Source organism: Rattus rattus, chromosome 6 (assembly GCF_011064425.1).
Source record: "Rattus rattus isolate New Zealand chromosome 6, Rrattus_CSIRO_v1, whole genome shotgun sequence".
Classification (NCBI taxonomy): domain Eukaryota; kingdom Metazoa; phylum Chordata; class Mammalia; order Rodentia; family Muridae; genus Rattus; species Rattus rattus.
Window position 1 is genome coordinate 54,522,816 of NC_046159.1, and position 22,523 is coordinate 54,545,338.

General features: G+C 45.3%; 1 protein-coding gene across 4 annotated transcripts in view; it reads left to right on the plus strand.

Moving 5' to 3' along the window:
* The window catches only part of Prickle2 (prickle planar cell polarity protein 2), a 336,133-nt gene that overhangs the window by 266,642 nt on the left and 46,968 nt on the right, over positions 1-22,523 (plus strand). For all 4 annotated transcript variants that reach the window (XM_032906060.1, XM_032906061.1, XM_032906064.1 and 1 more), the window contains 4 exons: positions 9,093-9,206; positions 12,320-12,457; positions 14,664-14,867; positions 18,014-18,200. In XM_032906060.1, the coding sequence (XP_032761951.1) occupies positions 9,093-9,206; positions 12,320-12,457; positions 14,664-14,867; positions 18,014-18,200 (643 nt within the window). The remainder of the gene's footprint in view (positions 1-9,092; positions 9,207-12,319; positions 12,458-14,663; positions 14,868-18,013; positions 18,201-22,523) is intronic.

Here is a 22,523-nt window from a genome sequence, read left to right on the forward strand (position 1 = left end):
ACAGAAGTGTCCTTGCTGCGGGTGTGAGCTCAGCATTGTAGGAAATTTAGCAGCATCCTTGGTCTCTACCCACTTGATGCCACCACCAGCCCCTCCCCCACCCTTGACAGCCAAAAAAAGGCTATAGACATCTAGACATTTGGGATGGGGGAGTCACTGATACCCATTTTAGAAGCAGTGAACTAAGCGTATAAGAAAACCTGATACTGACCAATAGGATCGTGAAGGGAAGTCCCTCGTAGCATGACCCCAGAGCAAAGAGTAGAAGTAAGGCTATGTCCCATGGAGAGAAAAGGTCCTGAGGTGGAAGTAAAGATGGCATCTTGAACAGACTGGGACCTGAAGAGTCCAGTAGTAGTGTTAGACAAAGGGATATAGTGTTACAGTGAGGACTGTGCCCTTGTATTTGCAGGGAGAGGGTTTATGAAAGGCTCAGGAACATGAGATACAGGCCCTATCCCAGTTATATACAGGCGAGATGGTTTTCCCATTGCATAGGAATTGCAGACAGAAGCTCAAAGGTCAGAGGAGAGTCCAGGAGCAGTTGTAGCCAGAGCAGAGGAGCCAAGCCGGTCTGGGAGGGGTGGCTAGTCCTACAAGCATGTTCTCAGTCTCAGAGCCTAGACCTGTCAGGAGATGTTGTTGACCTTTGTTGACCTTTATAACACTGGCATGAGAAATAAGTGAGATTTGTCCTTGAAAACATCTCAAATGAGCTCACTCTTCTAAATTCGACTCCAGTCCTGCAGGAGTCTGAGCATGATGGAGATGTTTGGGGATTACACCGCTGTTTCCCCACTTGCATTCTGAGCAAACCAATTAAAGTTATAATGTGCATCTCCAGGGGAGAAGAGACATGTAGGGGAGGTGAGACACCACTTCACAACACTTTCCCCTACTTCTTGGTTGACGAAGTTCTGGCAAGTAAGAGCAAACTAAACTGTCTGACCTTCAGAAGCACTGTGTCCCCATGGCTAAAATGGAACCCATGTCTTCTAGGCCCTCTTCTGAGAACTAGTGTGTACTTTTCATAAATCTCACCATATGCCCCAAAGTCTGGCCACATGTTCCCAATGTCTGCACCGCCTGCCTATCAAGAGAGTCCCGTGGGCTACAGATCTCACCGCCCCAGGTTGAGGATGAGCCAAGGCTCTTTGCTTCCTGGGGAATGGGAAGCAGGAGGCCTGCGCTGTGGTGAGTCCCGAGCTTGGATGAGCGTTCCCTAAGCCTTCACAGCACTGGCTCACATAGGCGATTTCAGAGATTACAGTTTAAGAGTTTCTGCCTGTGCCTTACGGAATCATTTTTACTTTCTCCTTAAACCTGTCTGTCTCCCAGTATAATGTGAGTAATTTGGTCAGACTTACAGGCTCCTTCTCTAACACAGAGGCAGGATAACGACCATGGTGGTCAATAAAGGTGTCACATGATTTTGAAGTATGCTAATGTTGAAAAAAATACCTCTATCTTAGGAAAGGATTGTAGCCACTCCTGTTCATAGACACCATAAATAAAGAAGCTATTTTCTCACAGGTTCATGCTCAGCACTGTCATTTATTTATTTATTTATTTATTCATTCATTTTACTATTGTTATTGTTGTTATTATCAAGTTGTTTTTTTCAGATGGGGTCCAACTATATAGCCCTAGCTATCTATCCTAGTGCTTGCTACATAGACCAGGCTGGCCTCAAGCTCCAAGATCCATCTGCCCCTGCCTCTGATCTGGCTCCTAGCTTTCAATATACTATTTTTAGGCCACAAATTCCATTTGTAATTTTACTTCATTGTACATCGTGGCTGCTGGAACTCCAACCATCCTGTGTTCTTCTCTTTCATGTAAAAAAAAAAAAAAAAACAAGACAAAAGGGGCCAGTGGCATCCTGAAGGAGCCACAGAAGTCATACCCATGCCATCTATTGGCTAGACTACAGCCAAATGGGCTTGTGGCGCTCCAAGGGGAAGGGTGGCAGAAATACTGCTCTTGGGCAGGTATGTTGAAATGCTCAGTAAAGTTGCTGAGAAAAGGGGAACTAAACAAGTGTGGCAGCTGTAACTGCTACAGGGTCCTGACATCATCAAGCCGTGATATTGTGGGGGACTGTTTAGTACAGGGAACATTTGGACTCACCAGAGTTCACTTTGAATTTATTGCATAGTCCTGTGTTGCTATGTTATGGAGAACACCAAAAGAAAATGTATGCTTCATTTCTATAGTCAACAATACAGACATAATGAGGAGGGGCTACATGACGGACTTTTGGTTCTTTTTCCCATCCATCTTTGCAATGGGTAAATCCCTAAAGACCAGAATAAGGGGATGAGGAAGCAAGTGTTCACAAGCAATGCTCTTTGCATGCGTGTGCATGTGTGCATGCGTGAGTTTGTGTGTGTGTGTGTGTGTGTGTATGTGTACAGGTATGTGTACACATGTGTGTGTGCAGGTTTATGTGCAGGTATGCAGGCACATGTGTGTATGTGTGAATGTGCTGGTTTATGTGCAGGTATATATGCACATGTGTGTGCGTGTGCATGCATGTGTGCAAGTTTATGTGCAGGTATGCATGCACTTGTATGTATGTGTGTGAAGGTTTATGTGCAGGTGTGTGTGTGTGTATGTATGTGTGTGTGTGTGTGTGTGTGTGTGTGTCCATGTTGATGTGTGGGTATGCATGCACATGTGTGCATGTCCTTATAGATGGCTAGAGGTCAACCTTGAATGTCATTCTCATGTTCCATATATTTTCCTTTTAAAAACAAGGTCTCCTCATTTTACGTGGAATTTGTTGACTTGGCATACTGGCTGGTCAGTGAGCCCCAGGGACCATCCTATCTCAGACTCCTCCATCCTAGGATTACCAAATAATACCCAGCTTTTTATGTGAGTTCTGAGGTTCAAATGCAGATCCTTACACTTGGATCACAAGCACTTGACCAACCAAGCTATCTTGCCAGCCTTAGAATTTTCTTTTTAATGGCATGCTCTGCTGACTATGAAACTCTCACATCTTGATGCTTGGAGGGTTCATGGAATACTACACATACAAATGCTTCAGACCCAACAGCCACTCAGTAAATAAAGAGGTCATGGATCCCTTTCTTAGAAGGCACTGAAGAGCAATGGATTCTGGGGCCAGGAAAGTGCATGTGTCTTGCTTTTGTTGAGTTCCTGCTATAAGGAGAGCTAGATATAAAAGTCTTCCCACCTCAAAACATTAGCACTCTGAGTTCCCACCAGGGCTGTGGACTCTTCCTGCCAAGTCATATGCCCAGGTAGAGGAGGAGACTTCTGAATGGCTGAATGGAGTTCAACTAATTGTTCCTTCTTTAGAAATTTCTGGATGTCTTAGAGAAAATAGGAAGCCTGCTGGGCTGCTGAGAGGAAGTAGTAGGATAGCTATAAAACTCTGAGATGGTGCACAGTGGGCCACTAGGATGACCTACATGGTTATAAATGCACATTGCAGGGTCCACACCTGCCACGTTAGAAATCAGGTGAGTCCAGTGCAAGCTACAGTAGGCGACCTGCTGCGCTAAACCAGGTGTTTTATACAGCTGCAATGGCAGCAGCAGCTGCTTCTGTTACAGCTGCTTTTTCTCCTCACTCTTTTTACAGTGGACGATTTTCTCCTGAATGCAGTCATCAACTCTAGCTCCCATCTCCACCCAGACAGAAATGTTGTCAAATGTGCAAGTCCATCAGACAAGCCCAGTCTTCACAACTGGGTGAGGCCTTGCTTTGTACAATGAGTTTGCACACTGGGTGAAGCTCTTACCATCCATCCAACACAAATGGAAGCTGCTGCCAAGCTGCCTAGACCTCGAGTAATATCTTAGATAAAAGTCTCCAGCAGCTTAATTTCTAAGGCAATTTACTGTGTTCCCATCGATTTCGTGCAGGCAAAGTGAACCCAGTGTGACTTCACCCAGGCAGAATCATGGGACACCCTTAACTGGAAACACCTGAGTAAAGCGAAGCTTCTAGCGCATTTAGCATGGTCACTTTTGAAGAACAACTCAATAAGCAGTGCTATCGACATGCCAATTGATTAAGAGCCTGCTATTGATCGTTAAATGATAAAACTATTAGGTTTGTGTATTTACTTATAAAATGAATACATGAACGTGTTTGGGCTAAAATAAGCCTTTTGTGGGTTTTCTTGAGGTAATGTCAAATTGGATTTTGTAGTTTTGAAAAGTAGACTCCATAGTTTCTCATTTCCATTGGTTCGGTTGATACTTATTTGGGGCTGTCCTGTGACTATGGCAGGGGACGCCAGGAGAGATGCATGCAGCCTCCATTGACCAGGGAGTCATAAGAACTGTTTCTTCCCCCTAGTTGATGACCACCATTATCCCTATTCCCATTAGAACTTCTAGCACCCAACCCTCCAGAGATGAAGAAACCAATATGACAGGCCCTCAACAGGTTTTGGAGAGGATTAGAAGTCAATGAAGGGTTGAGTCATCCTTTTCCTCAGAGCCCACAGGGTCACCTGCCTCGGGACAGGCAGGAACTTGGTAGATCATTAATTGATGTGAACTGATTTGTTTTGAGAAGCATCAACTTGCGTAGAAACATATTCAGTCCTCCATCAGTGTTGGTGACCTTGGAAGAGGAAGTATTTTAGCAGATTCTGTATGTGAAGACTTAGCGAGATACTGGGAGAAAGGATGGATTTCAGTGGTGATCATCAGATGTGAGTTTAACAGGTAACACCAATTGTCCAGAAAAGAAAGAGCTATATTACCAGAAAGCAGTCACTGCCTCTGTCGACTCAATAAGTCTCTCCAGAGTTCTCTGTGGGTGCCCACCTCACCTTGGACCCCTTTGTCCTCTAGTCTTCATCTTGTGTAGAGCACCTTGCGTCCCATCTCCCAGTGCAGACCCAGCCCAAGACAAGCACCAGGACCTTTCTCTGAGGAATTTATAGTTAAGAAAAGCTACTTTGGGACAGACTGTTGTACTGAAGCAGTGCTGGGAGAAACCTTCAGCGCTGTGCAGGTTTTACAAGGAGAAGAGAGCGGAAGTCAGAGGATTCTGGGATGAGAGAGATTGAAAAGCTGAGGAGAAAACACATACCTTCATAACTTGACATTCCCTCCTTAGAAATTCAACTCATTTTGATAGGACTATATTCCTTGCAGCCTATTATTCTTGCTTGGGCTTAGACATGTGGCTCCCACATTTTGTCTCACTCTCTACACAACCAGTGTTGCTACAAGTCCTAACATGAAAGAAAGGCCGTTGTATTAGTCAGGGTTCTCAAAATGAACAGAACTGATAGAATGAATTGTACATAGTGTGTGTGTGTAGTTGAGATTTATTGGAATTATAGTCTGTGGTCGCAGTAGTCCAACAATGGCTGTCTCCTGATAGGCCAAGAACCCAGCAATTGTGCAGTCCGTGAGATGGGATGTCTTAGCAGTCACCATCTGGTGCTGGAGTCCCAGGGAAGTCTTAAGGAGCTGTTGGTTTCCAGCCTACATTGAAATCCCAAATGCCAGCCCAGCAAAGGGATGCCTCAGTGACGGGATAGATGAGCTTGTCAGTGAGAGTGAGAGCAAGCAGTCAAAAGCTTCCTTCTTCCACGTCCTTTTATGGGAAGTGTCATCAGAAGCTGTGACCCACATTTAGGTTAGGTCTTCCTATCTCAAATGAGCAGTCAGGAAAAATCTCTCATGGCCATTCCCAGCTGCTTGAGTTTTAGTTGATTTCAGATGTAGTCAAATTGGCAGCCATTATGGCTGTGAAACATCCAGAATATTCCATCTTGATTAGCTCGGTCTGGGTAGTTCATCATTATGCATTTATGTCATATGAACCCACTCTCATTTAGTCCTCATGATCTTACGATGAACCTGAACACTTATGTGGCTTGCTTGGGAACCTTACAGAAGGGAAATGACAGGGCCCTAGTGAGAGGTTCATATCTATCTGCCATGCTGTGGAGGGTACAGAGAGGATCCTGCCCTGGAAAAATATGGGCAGCATCACAGCGGGCTTGGTTCGATGTACCACTAAAGTGGGGCTCTTGGGAATGGCTGCTGCAAAGATAATGAGCAGTGACTGACAGGAAGGTCAAGGGAGCTCCAGCTGTCTCTGTTACTGAGCGTGGCGGGGATTTATCTCATGTTAGCTGATGCTTTATGATTGTGAAACTTTTAAGAATGACTAGAGCAAAGCTGCCTTTTTTCCTTCATTTTTACCTACCCCTCCCTCTCTCCACCCCCTCTCTCTCCCTCCCTCCTTCCCTCCCTCCATTACTGTTGAGATAGGGTTTCACTATACAGCCGAGGCTTCCAATCTTCCTGCCTCATCCTCACAAGTTCAAGGGTTACAGGCATGTGGCCTGTGTCTTGGAAGATCTTTAAGCAGTGTTCTGACTCAGGGGCAAAGCTCAAGTGCCAAACTACAGATACTGGGTCCCTCTTCCTTACATCTGGCGGATGTCCAGTGAGGCATATGGTACAAGGACTCTCAGAAGACGTTCCCAGAATAGTGTGGTCGTCAGATGGCCAGATAACCAGCCACTAATCTCAAGCTAATTTGTGATATGAGCTGTCACTTCTCGGGAGTGCTAGCCATCTGTGACCTGCCTACAAAACTCAGAGCGGATCCATCCATCCAGGCCATGGCTCCCTGCCAGCCACCTCTAAGGAGGGATTACAGCAACTCAGACTTCCTTCCAAAAACCAGCTAGTCAGCAACATGAAGTCTGTGGTTACTTTCAGGACTAGATTCAGAGGATTAGAGGCACATCACGGTGAATGGTTCCTCTTATTTTAAAATAAAGATGGCTTTCACATTTCTTAAACCTTGTCATCTCAAACCTTGTCATCTGCTCCTCCTGCTAACACTCATAACTTGGTTTCTAGAGATCCAAGTGGACAGGGCTTTTATAGCTCTTCGCCCCAGCATTCCTGAGACATTGGTTCACATCCACCACTCCTAATGCCAAGGACTGAGAAGAAGCATGCAGAGGGCAATATGGAGTGTGAGCATGTGACAGTGTTAGAGCCCAGACTCTCACTCCAGCTCATTGAATAAGCGTGTTGTTTCACGAGAGTGGATTACCCTGCTCTGTGGGAGATCTTGGAAGCATCCTCCATGGTGTCTGAGCCTAAAGGGATTTCTTTCCTCTTCTATAAAATTGCACACCTTGGATGATAGCACACTGTCGGGCTGGCATCTGTGTGTCTGTCTCTGTGTGTGTGGGGGGGGGGATATATGTATTCGTTTGTGTGCATATGTACATATATGTGCATATGGAAGCTAGCGGTCAACTATGGGTATTTTCTTTCCATTCACACTCCAACTTTTTTTGAAGACAGGGTCTCTCACTGAGCCTGGAACTTACTAATTGCTAGGCTAGCTAGCCAATGAGATCCAGAGGCTACCTATCTCCCTAACGCTGCTCTGCATTGCAGATGCATGTTTTTCTACCAGCTTTTTACGCTGACACAGAGGCTCCAAACACAGGTCCTTCTGCTCGTCCCTGACTAAGCCATGCCCCAGGCCCTTTCTGGTCATTTTGACTCCTGTTTATTTTTCAGGTGACCTGATAGTGTTGATACCAGCTTTTTCTTCCTCAGTTAAAGAATTAAAATACAAGAAGACATCACGGTGCATAGATGTGTATAGGCAGGCAAGCATTATAGACTTCTCATGTCAACATGGGTTGAGGGTATCCTGCCTAGAGAGTCTCCTGTCTCCTGTTTCTACTGCTCTAAAGGTGTCTGTGCCACTTCCGTAGGAAGGACTTGGTCTTTGTCTCTGTCCACGAGCACAGCAATATCTAAGAACGAGAGGAGCAGAGAGTTTGCTGTGAGACTGTCTCCTAGGATGGCAGAAGCTACACCCATAAAGCCTCACCAACCAACATGGCTGCCCTCTACCCTCTGGAAGCACTGACACATAAACTCACACATGCACACACACATATAACAAATAAATATTTTAATTAAAGATAGAATTATACCATCTTCTTCCCTTTTCTTCCTCCAATATGTATTATATAATATATTTAAGATAAATATATTTTTAGAATAATAAAAATATTTTAAACATATATTAATTCACAAAGAAGGAAAAAAAGAAAGAAACTCACTGCCTGCTGCTGTAACTGAGCCTGTTATGTTTTGCATTCAATGTCCTAGGGGTTCACAGCCTCAATATAATATCTGCCTTCTTTTCTTTTCTTTTCTTTTTTTTTTTTAATTTTTCCAAGTTTTTTTTTATTCATTTATTATATATAAGTACACTGTAGCTGTCTTCAGACACACCAGAAGAGGGCATCGGATCTCTTTACAGATGGTTGTGAGCCACCATGTGGTTGCTGGGAATTGAACTCAGGACCTCTGGAAGAGTAGTCAGGTGCTCTTAACCGCTGAGCCATCTCTCCAGCCCTCTGCCTTCTTTTCTTAGGCAAAATTGGATGCTTGGTACTTTCTCCAATGTTTAGGAGTGAACTTCAGAAGCTGCAGGGATGCATCAGGTCTAACGAGCGACGTTTTAGGAGACCAGAGGTGCTTGTGCTGCTGATGTTGAGTTCCATGCTCGCAAGCCGGCACTGAGTCTCTTACCAGTGCTACCTGCATTGAAAACAGCTCAGACCTGGAGGGCTTTTGACGTAGGTGGAGGCTGAGACACCCAAGTACCTGCAGAGTGCCAGAGAAAGGTTTGAGAGCAGTATTTAGGCAGGCACTGACACATCCCTTGGCTACAGAAGTGCCTCCCATGGGACAGCGGCACAGAAAATGGTAAAGCAACACTCTGGGAGTCGACTGGGAAAGCCTTGCCCTCTGGCTTCACCTGTGCATTTGTGAATTTTCCTTTGATAAGGAATTTCTTAAATTTTCTCTTCCCCTTCCAGAGAGGGATAGCCCCAAGTGAGGGGCAATTCACTTGGCTCTGTCTTTTAGGATGCCCTTCCGTGCGTGCGATGGGACAGACAGCAGTTGGCTGTCTTAAGGGGTGGTAGGAGCAACGGAAGCAGCTGGAGTTCCACTGTGAGCCTTCCTCAGGGTGGCGAGGGGTGGTGGCACTTGGAGTGAGTAATGGGCAAGCGCTCTGTGTGTTCTGTCCCTCAGGTGCACCAGTATTATAGCTGCCTCCCAGAAGAGAAAGTTCCCTATGTCAACAGCCCTGGAGAGAAATTGCGAATCAAGCAGCTACTGCACCAGCTGCCGCCCCACGACAATGAGGTAAGGTGCTCGGAGGGGGCTTTTGTTGGTTTCCAGGGCCTTCTGTGAATTGTCCTTCTTCCTAATCATTGTGGTCAGTAAGATTGTTGCCAAAAAAAAACTTCCAGCAATTGGTATTAAATTTAGGCTTCGTTAGAATCTAAAGAAACTGGTTGATATTTCTGGAGAGTGCTCCCCAACCTGCCCTACCACCCCCACCCCCAAATAACAGTCTCATCCTGGACTTGGTTAGACTCCAAGCCTGGCATGACTGAATAGTACAGAAAACAGGAAGCACTAGTGTTTGAAAGCTCAGGCCAGTGTCCTCTGACTTGACTGTGTCCTGTCAGCCACTGTGGGAGTTGGGAGGATGACTAAGGACCACTTCATGCCCAGAAGAAACACTGCGAGTCTCTCCGAGTCTCGGGGTGATTTCCTAAGAAGTGAATGTGCAGGTTCCCCATGTCAAGGGCAGCCAGAGTTGCAGGTCTAGATTGGCAGTTCTCACTAGGATTTCTATCACGCCAACGTCGACCTTGGTAGAGTCATCCACCTTTATGTTGGAAGTATTGTGAGCATTCCTTTTTCCTAATCCCAAAAGCACGGCTCTGTAAGCAGGCATGTATTTATTTGATTTTTGATTATTTTGATATTTTGAGGCTGGCTTTCACTTTTGCCAGGATAACTCAGAACACTGTCAGCAGCTCAGTGACCTCTCAGATCTCCCCTCTCTGAGGCCTGAGTGCAGATGACCTACAGTGTCTGGCCAGCGTCACTTATTATCAAGATGATGTTGATCCTAGGGAGGAAGTCAGTAAGCAAGCTTTTAAAAGATCGTGTGGGAGGAAGTTAGGCTTCTAAGCTGCAAATTAATTTGTAGGTATCTGGTTTCAAGAATCTTACAGATTTGCACTAGTTAGCTCTATATTTAAAACAAAAGTATAATTAATTTTAAACTGAAAGAAAGAATTACCCCTGTAGAGAGGAGCTGGACACCAATTTCTACCAACTCATCACATACATGGCCTGAGTCCCAGGGGACGTATTTGCATAAAAGGGAATAATTTGTTTTTACATTTCCATGTAGAGTGAGTGTGTGTGTGTGTGTGTGTGTGTGTGTGTGTGTGTGTGTGTGTGTGTGTGTAAAGGTCAGAGAAGAGTCTGTGGGAATTGGTTCTCTCTTTGCACCATGTGGAGGGATCAAACTCAGGTTCAGAGCATCATGTTTTGCAGCAAGCCCCTCCACCCACTGAGCCATCTTGCTGGCCCCAAAGGTGACAATTGGAGCTGCTCATACTAAGGAACTGAGAATGTAGACTGTAGCACAGCCCTTGCCTAACATGTGCAAAGCCCTGCAGAAATAAATAGATGAATCTGAATGAGTGAGACAACATCTCAGAAACTAAGGCAACTCCCTAGAAAGCTGCGATTCTCTCTCCTGCTGCTTATTTCATAGTTCATAAAGCACACACCAAAGTTGGCTGCTTTAAAGATGAAAGCAAGCATTGTAACCGGGTGCCCAGTTAACTCATCTGGACGTGAAAATGCAAGTTTTTACAAGCAGGAGGGGTGTGCCTGTTTTTAAAAGCAAGCCCATAAAATGCCATTGGTGAAACCATGTTTTCTGGGCTGTTGGGTTTCTGGAACATTCCCCTGAAGAGTTTTTTTTTTTTTTAAACTATCATTCGAGGGAAGACAATGATCGGCCCCATGCTTGTAGTGGTTCATTCTGTTTATGCTTAACTGTACTCTCATTAAGTAGACATCACTTGGATCACGACCCCATGATGGTAGAATGTATAGATGGAAGCCAGTGGACAGGATTGATTCATTTGGCATGGTCATATATGGCCTCTTCTAAGACAGAGATTGACTCCGAAGCAAAGACTTAATGGTTCTCTTTTCATGCAGACAACACAATTTAAGCAGACATAGCTGCTCTGACTTTCAGATTAGCACACACTCGTCCTCACTGAAAACTTTTCCTGACTTTATGAAACTTTATGAAAGATTGTCTAAGCAATGCAGCCAACATCTCTGATATCTGGATTACTCCAGAAGAAATCATGAAGTGCTTTAGGACCACATGTTCCAAAGGAAGGTATAAGCACGACTAAGGGTGGGATTTGAGCATGGTAGTATGTGACATTGAATCTGTAATGAGAGCTTATTTCTTTTTATATCACATTTCATCTTTGTGATGCCATAATTGGATAAGGAGAAATGCTCAGCCTGGTCCTAGCAGGTATCCTAATGCCACTACAGCCTGCTCTGTTCTCCCACTTTAAGTAAGAACATCAATTTTAGCATCTGCTGAAGATGCAGTGGTCATCTGGAGGAAACAGTATGGTTTTGTTCTCTGATTTTAGAGTTACCGTCCCATCTTTACGGGGGACTGATTTTCCTATATGTAGCCATAGTGTGCTTTCCTCTTAAGTAAATGTATCCAAGTTTCTTAGCATGAGTCATAGTTAAAAGTAGCATCGATAAACAATAGCCCAGGATCATGACACAGTCACCAAAGGGCAGAAACAGTGGCACAGCATGACAGATTCTGAATGCAGATGCCCTCGCTGTCCCTCCCTTAATTCTTTGACACTCTGTGTTTTAAAAAAGAAGAAAGCGTCTTTCTCCTATTGTCACACTAGTAGAAAGCCCAGTGAAAGTCCACCTATCCTTGCTTCCCAACAGGGGATGGAGACCAGATGATACACTCATACTGACAGCCAGGTTGCCACCATTCTTCAGTGCAGGGGTCGTTCTCATTGACACAGACACACAAAGCCTTCAGCTCCTTACAGTTTGGAAAGGAGAATGTTCCCAGAAATCGTCAGCTCAGATCCACTCTTTGTGACTTAGATCTGCATGCGGGAAGGGTGTGAAGCGTGGGGAGCTGTTCTCGAACACCTAACCTGCCGGAGGCACGAACCCCAGAGTTCTCGGCCTTTAGAAAGCCTATCTGCTTACCGCCCTTCTCGGTGCTGGCTCACCTTGATTAGTTAGCTCCACGCCTGGACGTGGTAATGTTTCAGCAAGCGTCAAACCGAGTAGCCGAGTTTCTGTGAGCCCGGGGTGGGGACTGCAGTTCTTCCCCGGAGCAATGAAGCCTCCTCTGTGCTGTCCTGTGTGTTCAGGTTCGGTATTGCAACTCCCTGGACGAGGAGGAGAAGCGGGAGCTGAAGCTGTTCAGCAACCAGAGGAAACGTGAGAACCTGGGCCGAGGCAATGTCAGGCCCTTCCCCGTCACCATGACAGGGGCTATTTGCGAACAGGTGAGGATGGACTGGGGCAGGGAAGAGGATCATTCTACAGTTATTGCATTAAACACATGGCGTGTGCACAGCCCTCTGTTAGGCCTTGAAGGTGCAGCAGTGTGCATCAGACATGAGAGATAGTTTTCCTCATGTAAAGAGGTACGAACCAGGAAAAGACGTCAGGCAAAAATCAAATCAGCAAAGTAGAAAAACAGCAGCAGGGAAGGGGGCAGGAAAGACTAGGAAGGCAGGGAGGCTGCAGTCTTGAGCAAGGTGGTCAGAGAAGGCTACACTGAGAAAGTGGTATCTTGAGCAGCAGAGGCATGCAGAGACGTACAGAGGAAGACAAGCACAGACCTTCCCTCAAGGCAAGAGGATAGCTCCTGTGTACAGAGAAGCAGTGAGCTGGCCATGACTGGATCCAGAGGAGCAAAGGGCAGGAATGGCAGATCAAGGCAGAGTTCATGGAGAGCCATATAAATAATTGGAAGGACCACACAGAAAATGGCTTCATCCTTTGCAAATAGTTATCTAGACCATGAGTTTCTCATCCAGGATCATCCCAGTATGGATGACCTTTAAAGGGACCCTATGAGGGGATGGCACCTAACCTTATTCTGAGTTTGAAGGTCTGAGAAACCCCATGCCATCTCCTTAGGACATCAGTGAGTTGAAGAATCCAGATGTACCTTTTCCTACTCTGCTGTAGCATGCTTAGGGCATGGTGGAGGAGAGTGCTAAAGCAGGACAAGTTTCCTACCTGGGCTAGCCTCACCCCGCCTCCCTACCATTCCTGCTTTCCATGGGAGCCCACCATTTCCTACCCTTCTCTAAATCTCCCCAGTTTTTGTGCAGCTCCTTCTAACGCAAGCTTTGGGTGACGGTCTGGCTACCCTGGTGAGAGGAAGCTGGAGACTTATCTTCTAGGAGCAGATAGTTCTTAGAATCCCATTTTGAGATTTCACCAGGGCAACTGAAAGAATCTTGTAGTGGATGGTAAAACTGCTTGACCAATGAGGGGGCAATGGGTCATCATCCTTGCAAAGAGCCCTTGAGACTAATTCCTGAGATGTAAGTGATTCGTGCTCATGGTATGAGATTCACTATGCTCAATTCAGTGCCTCACCCACTCTCAGATCAGACTCCTCATGACTGGGACTTACTTAGAGGGGAAGAAAAGTCGGTCCCACGTCTGTGCAGAATAATGTCAGGAGTATTGAAGCAGAAAGGCCTACCATACAAAACCTTTTGAAACGATCGGAGGAGGGGATCATATATGATTAGGTGTGTGGATGCTTTAGCTGACCTTTCTTAGTCACCGAAGAGAGGGTTGTTGCCCTCTGTGTTGTAGTTTTACATGCACAAGCTACTAGAAGCCATTCCTCTAGTCTGTGCCCTTACTCTATGAATCATATTAAGTCATACAAGATCCACACTGGGCTTTGGAGGCACCATTTTTACTCCCTAGTCATTATCTGTAGAACTCATCCAACTCTGTGAGCCATTCTGCTAGACACATGTCACGACCTCATGGCCAATACCATAATGAACAGAGAGCATCTTTATAAGCCCCCACCCCTCCTCCTCCTCCAAGACCCTCAGAACATAACTGTATTCTAAGCCCAGCTGTAAGCATGAGTCATCGGTCATTTCTGCTTTGTATTCTCTGGGCTTGAAGAGTAGCGCCTTTCCATCAAGATTATTTGAAGAGATGCTAGTAGAGAGCTAAACGGCACGCCTGGAAGGCATAGGAAAAAGGAAGAAGCTATTTAAGAGTAAATGGATTTTATGTGTCCAGTCTCTCCCATTCAGCAATGCAGGCCCCCTCCCCAGCCAAGCCCTCTCTCTGTATCCTCTCCTGATGATGTTAATGTGGCTGTGCCTCTGCATGCACTTTGGGAAATGTAGGAGATGCTTACGCTTTCTTTCCGTGCCCTGTAAGTCGGCTTGATGGCTGCAGATCCCCTTGTACACTACCATACTGAGAATCCATCTCTCAAACCTTTTGTTTATCACTCTCTGTTACTTAAGTTGTCTTACTTAGGCCCTGGGGTGGGAGCTCCTAGAAAGAACAAGGGAAATCTCTACCAGGTATGTAAAACAAGGAACACACTAACTCGTATGCATATAGCTCCCCAGTAGCTAGCTGTTGGCAATAGCTGGATCATTCTTTCATGACTGTGAGAGCTACCGCTGATGTTGCTGCTATGTGTTTCCCTCACAGTGTGGAGGTCAGATTAAGGGCGGCGACATCGCTGTGTTTGCATCACGTGCTGGCCATGGCATCTGCTGGCATCCACCATGCTTTATATGCACAGTCTGCAATGAGCTTCTGGTTGACCTGATCTACTTTTACCAAGATGGGAAGATCTACTGTGGCAGGCACCATGCTGAGTGCCTGAAGCCGCGCTGTGCAGCCTGTGATGAGGTCAGAGCCCCATCCTTGTGTGAATATTTTAACTGTTCTGGTATATTCATGGAAGGTAGGGATGGCAACTTCAGCGTCATGATGTCTCTGTCTCTGCGTCTCTGTTTCTCTGTCTCTTTGTCTCTCTCTCTCTCTCTCTCACAACACACACACACTCACTCACACACACACACACACACACTCACACACTCATACATTTACATTTCCCATAGACTATTCCCAGGGTCCTCACCCATCCCCACCATCCCTATGTTGTACCACATCATATGACATCACGTCCTACCATACTCATCACTGGATTCAGAGACTTGTGTAGGAATAGGTACAATCACCGAAATTCTCAAATGGCATGTAACTGGTACAAGGCCTCATATAATTAAACATACAGGGGTTGAGGATTTAGCTCAGTGATAGAGCGCTTGCTTGCCTAGCAAGCACAAGGCCCTGGGTTCAGTCCCCAGCTCCGAAAAAAAAAAAAAATACAGACCTGCACACACATTCAAACATACAATAAATAAAAACATAAAATGAAGAAGCCATTGAGCAACTTTAGATTTCAGCTAAAAATCTGGAAAGTCCACATCTGAAATAGAGCTCCATTCCTAGAAGATTCTCTGGAAAATGTGGTTAGAGAGGGGAATAAAGTGGGTTGTGGTGTTTGGGTTTTCTCTAGAGGTCAGTGGATAGCTCTCTGGATCCTTCCACCCCTGCTGCTACAGGTATTTGAAAGGTCTGTCCTAAGAAATCAGAATGGCATGCAATTGCCAATTTACCCCCACTAGATGCATACCCAAGTAACAAGAAATCGTTGCACTGCGGAGTAGCAAGCTTGCCTTCACTGTAGAATCCGGAAAGAAGAGGGTTGTAGACCTGACCCCTTATAGGACCCATTAGGGGACAGTCTTAGACAAGGGTCTCCAATCTACAGAGGAGCTCCGTGCTTCTGTCTGAGCTTATAAACAGTGGTGTGGAAGCAGTACTCTCTCTGCCTGTCAGATCCACCAGAACAAGGATATTTGTCTCTTATAAACTGCCTCGGGGAGGGGATCCACTTTTCTAGTGATGTGGCGAGCCTTTACTAACGTAGATTCTGATGGGAAGGTTGAAGTGTTCAGCTCTCCAGCCCCTGCTGGCAAACTGCATGTGGGCCAAACTCTGGGGACGCCATGCAGTCTTTTGCCTCTGGCTCAGACACACAAGTGCACATTCATGAAGCTGAACAAGAATCTCTACTACCTGATCCCGAATCATGTTCAGCAACCAAAAAGTCAGTAACTATGTCCACCAGACACTATTCTCTTCCTCTTAACCCTTTCTCCCAGCCTTGTCCCTGTCCCTGTCCCTGGATTCAAGAACACTAGACATCTTGAATCATTTTATATAATGTGTCTTTTTGTATATTGCTGCTTCCACCTGGCAGTGTTTTGAAAATTAATTTATGTTATAGCAAATATTAGCACTTCATTCCTTCTCGTGGCTGAGCAATTAAATGACTCTACATGAACGGTTTCCTGAATATATCACGTTTGGCTGAGCCGTTTAGTACCTAAGGATTATTTGCTTTTTCTTTTAACTGTGATGAACCATGCTACTTAGGAACATTTATGCTTAAGTCTAGGCACACATGAATTTTACATGTTGAATGCTTTGCATGATAACGCTAAGCCTGGCTTCGGAGAGAAGGTCAGACTATCTTCTAAAGCGTCTGCTCCACTTTCCCTCTCACTGTCGAAGACAATTCCAGTTCCCACATGCCCGCTTTAATTCCTATAATTGTATTCTTTTTTTATTATAGCCATCCTATCTAGGTATAAAATGATACCACAATGCTATCTGAATTCATAATTTTCTAACCACTAATAACCTTTTAATTATTTTTGTCTATCATTTATTAATTTTGAGGGGAGAGAACTATGGATCTGAAAGCCTTTGCTCATTTCTCGCAGTTGGATTATTTTTTTTTACTACCTGTGAGGGTGTTCATAGGATCTGGATACAAGTCTGTTACCAGGGACATGGTTCATAAATATGACCTCCTTGTTCTCTATCTCTATTTTTACTTTCTTATTGATATCCTTTGAAGCATAAAAGTTTTTGGTTTTGATCAAGTCCATCTGATCTATTGTTTACGTATGTTATACGCAGTTGTGTTGCCATGTCTACCAAACAATCACCTTGTCAAAGATCAAGAAGATTTATAATTATAGATTTTTTTAAAAAAATGTTATTACTATTTTTTCTGTTAGGTCATTGATACCCTTTCAGTTAATTTTTGTTAATGTTGAGTGGTGGGGAGTCAACTGATACTTTTACATAAGACTTCTAATTATCCCAGCCATATTTATTGAAGACTATTCTTCCTCTATAGTATAGTCTTAACGAAACTTTTGGCAACCAAGTGCCATGCATATACATAGACACATGCACACAGACAAGCACACGTACACACACATATGCAGTCGTATGCTCACATGCACACACATGCATGCACACAAGTCTTGATCTCTCAATTCAGAGAGCTTATCCATATGTTAGTTTTTATGGCAATGTCACACTAAACTGACTACTAATAGCACCATGGTAAATTTTGAAATATATGCTTTGAAATTGAAAACAACTCTGATGAGTCAAAGCCTAAAACACTTCTCAGGGCAGGGAGAGTATTAGACATGAAGGTGACCAATTCCGAGGCACTAGGGCTCATTGAAGACCGACTGGCCATTGGAAGAAACAGTCACTTTCCTTAGCTAAAGATTCCTGTCATTGCAATCCAAGCAATGCCCAATTTTGTGGTTTCAGGAAGAGAAAGAAGAGCGTTCCAAGGATTCATATGACATTTCCCACTTTAGAAAACACCGTGTATCAGCCAAATGAAGCGAGTGCCTATGAGCTATTTTTATTTTGCTTTATGTTCCCTGTGGTAGACCATTGGCCCTCTACAAAACTGTGGAACCGAATTAATTGTGCTTCAGGAAGATGAAGTTGTGGAGCTTGTGCATATGTGGAATAAGCTTACACAGATACGGTGTCGTTTGACAGTTTGTGGGTCACCCTGCTTTCTATCTCTCTAGTTTGGGGCTTTGTAACTTCCTCCAATGTGGGTTCATGATGTCTCATACACTGACCTGGTGGCTTCCCGTCTCCAGATCATCTTTGCAGATGAGTGCACGGAGGCTGAAGGACGACATTGGCACATGAGACACTTCTGCTGCTTCGAGTGTGAGACGGTGCTGGGAGGCCAGCGCTACATCATGAAGGAGGGAAGACCCTACTGCTGCCACTGCTTTGAGTCCCTGTATGCAGAATATTGTGACACCTGTGCCCAACATATAGGTAAGGCTGTGCTTGGCACTTAGCTTGATCCGTCTGAGGAGCCCTCAACCTGCCATAGTTTGAATCCCTTTGGTTACAATTAATTTACACACACACACACACACACACACACACACACACACACACACACACAAAACCTCTTACCAGTTTAAGTGAAAAGGAATCTCTTCACTCATTTTACTAGACAAGCCAGAGTATTTGGCTTCAGGTAGAGGTGGATGAAGGATTAAACAAAGCCTATTGTTTTGTTTTTCTCCTGTGTCAGCTCAGTTTGCCTTCTATCAGCATCTTTTGGGAGCAAGTGATCTTCAGGTGGTGATTGAGATGTTTCTCTAGTTATTACTACCTTACATATTACATATCTTAACACTTGCATTCTCAAAAGGAGGAAGGAATTGGCTATACCAATTTCCAAGTCAGTTCCTCTGGATGGAATCTTATCAACCCTGGCTTGGCCATGGATCCTACTTCAAGTGGGACTATGTGGTATACTCTTCCATGCTCTGGGAAGTGTGAAGCTCCAAAAGGAAACTAGAGGAGAAGACACAGCCCCCAACAACCTTTGGGACAAAACCAGAAATGGGCAGAGAGACGGGTCTGGGGTCCTTTGGTAAAGGACAGTCACTAGCTTCTAGCAAGTGTGCCTTCTAGAAACTCAACAACAGAGAGCTAAGCCAAAGGCAGAGAAGAAACAAAACAGTCCACAAGCTGCGTGCTCCCAGTTTGTGAAAGCCAGGAGGTGATGAGAATCATTCCAATTTGTTCAGCCCTTCAGCAGGTCAGCTTTTGTCAGACAGGCTTTCTTCTTGCCTTCTCTGGCATCTTGGGAATGCAACACTTTTTAAGAAATGGTTTCTGGGGGTTGGGAATTTAGCTCAGTGGTAGAGTGCTTGCCTAGCAAACGCAAGACCCTGGGTTCGATCCTCAGCTCTGAAAAAAAAAATGGTTTCTGTGGACAAATGTCTGTGGTCATAGTGTGACCTTCCTCTGGTCATAAAACTCCAAGAAGCTTTATTTAGAAGTTGCCAATGCCATACCGGCAGTGAGGAGATGTGGAGACCCTCCATGTATGACTCCATTTTGCTCCAATTAGCTTCTGTAAGGATCCAAAGAAGCAACCTTCTCCCTGGGATTCATCAGAAATGATAGACTTAATATTGCCTACTGGTGACAGCAAGACCCTTTCCCCCAAATCCCCTTCCTCTCACTAAATGACCCCTTGACAAGTGCCCAGAAACCTTTCTGTTTACAGGATTGTCACAGTAGACATGCCGATGGTCTTTGGTGCTTTGAAGTAGGAATTGTGACTGAACATGTAAGGCAGGGAAGTGGGTGGGACCATAGCAGGAACAGCAGTGCCATGTGTTGACCCCAGGTTGTGAATGCATAGGTTTAAGTCTGCTAGTCAGGACTTACCCACGGTGCTGCTTAACCCACAGCATGGATACCACCTTCTTGATAGCCTTTCTGTATCCTTTCTCTTTCCATAGAGGCCATGAGCCTTGTCACAGATGGCTACTTGTAGGTTTCTCCCAGAAGTTTAGGAAAGAAAAATTCATTGCAGACTAGGTCATGTGTACCTCAAATGGCCCCTCTCTCTGTCTTCTGTCTTCGTTCAGCTGTCCACAGCTTTTATTGGCATCCCCCCCTTCCCCTCAAATCCATAAAAGGCATCCATCCATATTTCCCTGCCTGCAGTCTGTCGGCTGCTATAGTTAAAGTTGCTGTCCCTGAGTTTTAAAGGCTACTTTTCTGCAAAAAGTAATTTCTCTAGGGCAGCAAGATCCTGTTGTGTGTATCGTGTATACCCCAATCTTCAATGCCGCACTTCTGACCATACTGTACAAATATTCCATATTTATGCAGCTGCTCAGAGCAGATCCTACATCAGGCAGCCGTTGCCAAGGCAACGGGACTCTTGCTTGTGCATAGCAGAGTAAACAGTCTTATAAACAGACAAGGCTGTGGTGGCTGCAGATGCGTGCTCCTTTAGAGAAGTGCTTAGAGGGCTTAGAGGGGAGATTTCTTTAAGAAAGCATGCTTAGATGTTGAACACAGAGCCCTTTTCCAGATGTTTGGAGTTCAGGAGCAGTTCAGAACACCATCTGACATTGATGATGTTTATCAGAGGCAATGTTCAGCTGCCTGCTGGGCTGCTTTGTAATTTGCCTCCCCCTCACTCCTGCCTCTCCCCACCCTGCCCTGTGAGGCCCTATCCCAGAAAGCTTCATCTTCCTCTGATACCTCTGAATGCATTCCCTTGCAGCATAGTGGTGGACAGGGCAGAGGACCCACCCTTCCAAGTTCTCTGGTAGAGAGGTGGCAAGGATACAGCTGTGGGTTACCATACTAAGTACCTGCCTATAGTCAATGATCCCAGGCAGCTGAAGATACCAAAATAAGCTCTCGGGACTCTTGACGTATGGAAGAACAACTGCAGAGGAGGAAGGAGAAGGCTGTGCAGTCTCAGGGATTGCTTTTGGACAGCATCTAGACAGTGGCCTTCTGCGAAGAGAGAGCTAGACTTTTGGACCTAATCAAACCGAAGGGAAGGCAGTTTCAATAACTTGGGACTAAGCCCTCCTGATAGTCACTCACAACAATGTAAGTTCATCTCTGTGCCTCTCCTGGGGAGAGCAAGGCCTAGAAGGAAAGCCACTTACCTTGGAACCACACCAACAGAAAGCACTGAACTAAGACTCAACCGCAACAGGTGGGCTTCGGCAGTCTTACAGCCCTCTGGAAGTGGTGGAGCTGGACTGGCCCCACTCTCTGTACATATTTCTGCATCAATGTACAGCCCACTGCTTCTCTCATTGGCCTAGGCAGAAGCATCAGCTGGAGCTCCAGCCTAGAGATGTCTATTTCCAGCCCCGCCCCAGCTCTCCTTCCTCAATGTATCTGGGAATGCTAGTGGTCATGAGGGTAGAGTTGAGTCTCACAGTGGCCTTCTCAATTGGGGTTGTCCTGAAACAGCTCTTGTCCTCACGAAGCCCTCCTCTTACTATCCTAGGGATTGGTGCCTAAGTGAAGAGACACTTCTTTTCCCCACTTTGGAGAACATCTAGCAAGAGAAGAATTTGCCTCTTTCTTGCCTATCCCTTAGCAAAGAGCCAGAGCCAGCTAGGGATAAGCTGCTCCCTACAGCACTTTGGTTCCAGAAATTCAGTTCTTAGTTTACCCATCGTTAGACTGGTGTCTAGAAATCACACCTTGGAAATCCAGGCTGTGGAATTCTGTGGAATTCAAAAAGTCAACATTCATTTTCGTGCTGTCTTCCTGAAGAGACCTTTATCATCTTGCATTGAAAGTCTTATGAGGTCTGTTCCTGCCCACAGAATCCCATGGGTCTATGATCTAATAGGCTGTCCCTGGCCCTGGAACAGGGACTGCCTGCTTATAGCCTATTGTATCACTCTCAGAAGCCCTGGGTGACCTGCTCTTTGTCCTGATGCTGCCATCCCTAGATCAGATCCCAGGACTAGGAGATACTGTTCCAAAGATTAGTTCCAAAGGTGGTTTCAATGCCCCAAGCTAATGGCTTGGCATAGAGATGGCATCCCCAGGTACAGGACTCTCTTTCCATCAAAAGGGGGCAGAAGAAATAGTGAGAAACACGGGCAGAATGAAGAAATGTGGGTGCTTCCTAGCACATAGGATCACTTGGATTCTGTGCAGCAGAGTTCTGCCCTGGAGGAACTGTGCCCCTTCCTTTGCTGATGACATTAGGTGAAGGGGGTTCACCAATGGGATGACATTATCTTTTACAAACACACCCATGGTTTTTCCTTACCAAGAGTCAGCAGGATTTTCCCCACTGCGAGTTGAAGCACACTATTTATTCCTTTCCACTGATTTTGTCTATTGAGGACCACACTGGGCAGTTTGTAAACAGAAGAAACATTTCTTACAGTTCTAGAGGACGTGAAGGCCACCATAAAGGACCTGGCATATTTGGTGTCTGGAAAGATCTACTTTCAGGCTCAGAGCTGACCTCTTGCCATGCCTCCAAATGGCAGCAAGGATGAACAAGACCCCGTGGGTCTTTTTCATAAGAACATTAATTCACTCATATGGGCAGAACCTTCATGATCTAAGTAGCTCTTCAATGATCCTACTTTTTTTATTAGATATATTTCTTTACTTACATTTCAAAGGTTATTCCCCTTCCCAGTTTCCTGTCCATAAGCCCCCATTCCCTCCCTCCCCCTCCCCCATACGGGTGTTCCCCCTATTCATCCCTCTTACTGCCCCCCATATTCCCCTGCACTCGGGGTCCAACCTTGGCAGGACCAAGGGCTTCCCCTCCCCTGATGCCCCAAC